The following is a 3,363-nucleotide window of genomic DNA, read 5'->3' as shown; positions in this document are numbered from 1 at the left end:
ATTTTAATTGAAGTTTCTGATCCTCATTAGTTATGTATTTTTCTTGTATTTTAACCCGAAACGGCTTGTTAATTATTCAGCATAATATTTAATTTGACAATAGCCGACATTTTAAAATTAAACTAATATTTGGAGGTGTTTTCTATTTACTTTTGTCATTCTATATCATGGTCCATGAATTAACTATTATTAAAAAAATATCAAAATACCAAAAAGTCCCTGGTAAGGTTAAAATTATAAAATATTAAGGTGGTAACTATGTTTTTCGGAATTTATGATTAATTAACTTCACACGATAAATTAAATATATATGCCGTCTAAAATTGTCAACTATACAAAGTATATATTTAATTAAATGTTTAATGAGTAAGTATTTTATATATTATTTGGATCATCATATAATTATTTTCATGTAAACACAAAACATTTGTAATGTCTGAATCCCATAAAAATATCTTAAGAAAATCCCAAATTACTGACATCTTTCCTCTAAAAAATCTACAATCTACCTCCCCGGTGCCCGGAAATAAATCTGCTGCGATCCAAAAATCCCTACAATCCCTGTAATCTCTGTGATTCCAATTCTGTCCGTTTATTTGTTTAGAGATTTGCACATAAAAAAAAAATTGTTCCTTGAGATTTGTGTATTATAGAATGTAAAGAGAGGGATTTGAAATCACAGGGATTGCAGGGATTTTTGGATCGCAGCAGATTTATTTGTCCCCCGGTCCCCACAGCCGAGTCTGCCACTTCAGCTAGAAGCCCATTGGAAGATCGGAGGAACACTTTTTCGGTTTATTTCTGATGGGACTTTCCAGGTGTCTAAACATGATTGGAAGACAACTTATTAGTTGTACACACCGGCCTTATTTGGATCCTTGATGTAAAATGAACGGCCATTGATCAGATACATTCTATCCAATTGAAGGAGTATCACTGCAGAGGATCCGAACCCAAACTTCACATGCGCTCCTCTAAATCCCAGCTCCTCACTTCACTTCTCTCCTCTGCAAGTCAAATTACAATCTTCTCATCTCCTCTGTGCTCGCTCTCTCTCACACAAAAATGTCAAGCCGGAGAGGTACCAAGGGATTCTCTCTCCGGCAACCACCCATTGTCGACATAGGTTGCAACTGCCGCCGACCTCGCATTCTCTTCTCCCTCTTCTCCTCTCATCCCAAACCCAAATCCACCACCTCCTATTCTCTTTCCTCTTCCACTGCTCTCACAACTACTACGGCCGCGACCACTACTACTACTGACACCTGGGACCCACCTTCATTCACCACCAATTCCCTCTTCTTCGAACCGCCTTTCATCCTCAATGAAGGCCGACAAAACCATACCACAAGGGAAAGAAAGCCAAGAAGAAAGAAGAAAATTTGCAACAATGGTAGGGTAGTTAGAGAGAGTGTGCCAGTGACCGTTGATTCAGCCGAGCCGTACGAGGATTTTCGCGAATCAATGGTGCAGATGATAGTGGAGAAGGAGATCTACGCATGGGATGATTTGAACGAGCTCTTACACCAGTTCCTCTCGCTCAACTCGCCGAGTCATCACCCGCTTATCCTCCATGCATTTGCTGATTTGTGGACTGGCCTCTTCTCTCCTCCCTCCCCTTGCCTCTAGCTAGTTATCTTTTGTTTTCATTTCTAGTTTAATTTCATATGGTGCTAGTGTCTTGAACCATGGTGCAGCTTGGTTTAATTTTCTAACTTTCTTATGATATTTGATGTAACTAAATTGTGTCTCTACTTTAGGGAAATTCTTAAATCTGATGCATTTCTACTAAGTAGTAAGTACTACTAAAAGTAGTGATAAGAAATGTAGGTCAGAATCTGTGTAAAGCTAGCTAGGATTGCTGTTTAATGGAAAATTTGCCAAATTGTAGTAGCAAACTTCCACAAGTTATAAGAGTCTGTTGTTGCACTAATCATTCAGCAATTTCATTACAAGTGTTATTATTTTCTCTTTTGACAGTTTGACCTGAATTATTGCATTGATAAAATGTCTCTACTAATATTGTTATATTTGAATTATAACATTTTTCTATGCACATACAACAAATTAATATTTTGATTTTGATGTTGTTGGTACCAAGAGTTTCTAATAATACATCGTTACATATAAAATGTAGACATTTATTTCTCAATTTATTGATTCAAATAAAAATAAATCCGATAAGTAATAATATATTTATATACATGTCCTGAAAATAATATAAATCACATTTAATGATTTTATTTTAACATATCAGTTTTAAAATTATTATTGTTGGGAAAAAAAAATACAGACACTTAGGAACCTTCCTCGTGAAATATTATAATCATCCTCAATGGTTCAGTGCCACATGAGAATATATTAGTTTGTGAAATGAGATAAGCGTGTGGCATGACCTGATAATAGTACAAGGACTATACTGTAGAATTGTGTGGGTGCGTATGTGTGCCGTGTGCGTATGTGTGTGTGTATATGTGTGTGACATGTAATGATGGTTAGGTAACATTTCTTAGTCAAAAAAGGTTCGAATGACAGTAGCATTTCTTTTCAACCTTTCCTTGCTTTGTTGGATCTACCACCAGCGAGTACTGTTTTTTTTAGATGAAAACAGCGAGTACTGTACTTCGTACATTGATACATTAAAATTTAAGCTAACAAGAGCATTATTATCCTTACTACTGTTCTTCATTTACATCGTTGTTGCGTATTGTCGACTTGTTGGGGCCTGAGGCGTTGCTTTCTTTGCTAGTATCGTTGTTGCAACTTTTATTAGAGTATCTTGTTGCACTGATTATGTAGGTCCATGCCTTTTCAAAGCGTACGGCTAATACAGAATGAGTGTCATTTCATTTTATATAACACCAACTTCAAAATTTATCAAGTTGAGTTCAAATGGTGAATTCAAATCATTTAAACCGATCTACTCCATTAGTTGTGCATTTACATGTAAAATTTATAAGTTTTTTAGTTTATTTGATATCAAGTCAAGCGGTCAAATGTTTGAGTTTTTAAGTTAATTTTAATATATTTATTTTTTAATTTTTTTGCCGCTTCATTTGATACTAAAATAACTTGAAAATATAAAAAGTTTGTATGTAAACGCACAACTAATGAAGTAGATCGGTTTGAACGGTTTAGATTTACCATTTGAAGTCGATTTGATAGGTTTTGAAGTTAGTATTATATAGACTGAAATGACACTTATGTTATATTAGCCATACTTCTTTCCAAATTGTAGCAGAATTGGCGTTGCTTTCCTTGCTAGGTTTCGGGCTATTTCTCTGCACTCCAAATCCAATTCTGCTCAGTCGCTTAATAAAGTTTCTAAGCCAATTTTAATGCATTTTTTTACTGTTTAAATTT

The 3,363-nt window shown here is 34.9% G+C and overlaps 1 protein-coding gene across 1 annotated transcript; it reads left to right on the top strand.

Moving 5' to 3' along the window:
• Positions 1 to 1,013: 1,013 nt before the first annotated feature.
• Positions 1,014 to 1,641, top strand: LOC144575822 (transcription repressor OFP8-like). Its single transcript, XM_078326066.1, has one exon. It carries the CDS (start codon positions 1,066 to 1,068, stop codon positions 1,627 to 1,629), a length of 564 nt encoding a protein of 187 aa, XP_078182192.1. The 5' UTR covers positions 1,014 to 1,065; the 3' UTR covers positions 1,630 to 1,641.
• The last annotated feature ends 1,722 nt before the right edge of the window (positions 1,642 to 3,363 follow it).

The sequence above is a fragment of the Carex rostrata genome, chromosome 24, assembly GCF_964058835.1.
Source record: "Carex rostrata chromosome 24, lpCarRost1.2, whole genome shotgun sequence".
Classification (NCBI taxonomy): domain Eukaryota; kingdom Viridiplantae; phylum Streptophyta; class Magnoliopsida; order Poales; family Cyperaceae; genus Carex; species Carex rostrata.
Note: the sequence above shows the minus strand (reverse complement) of the source record. Positions and strands in the feature narration are given on the sequence as shown.

Coding starts and splice junctions, on each gene's coding strand:
- LOC144575822 (XM_078326066.1), top strand. CDS start 1,066: ATGTCAAGCCGGAGAGGTACCAAGGGATTCTCTCTCCGGCAACCACCC.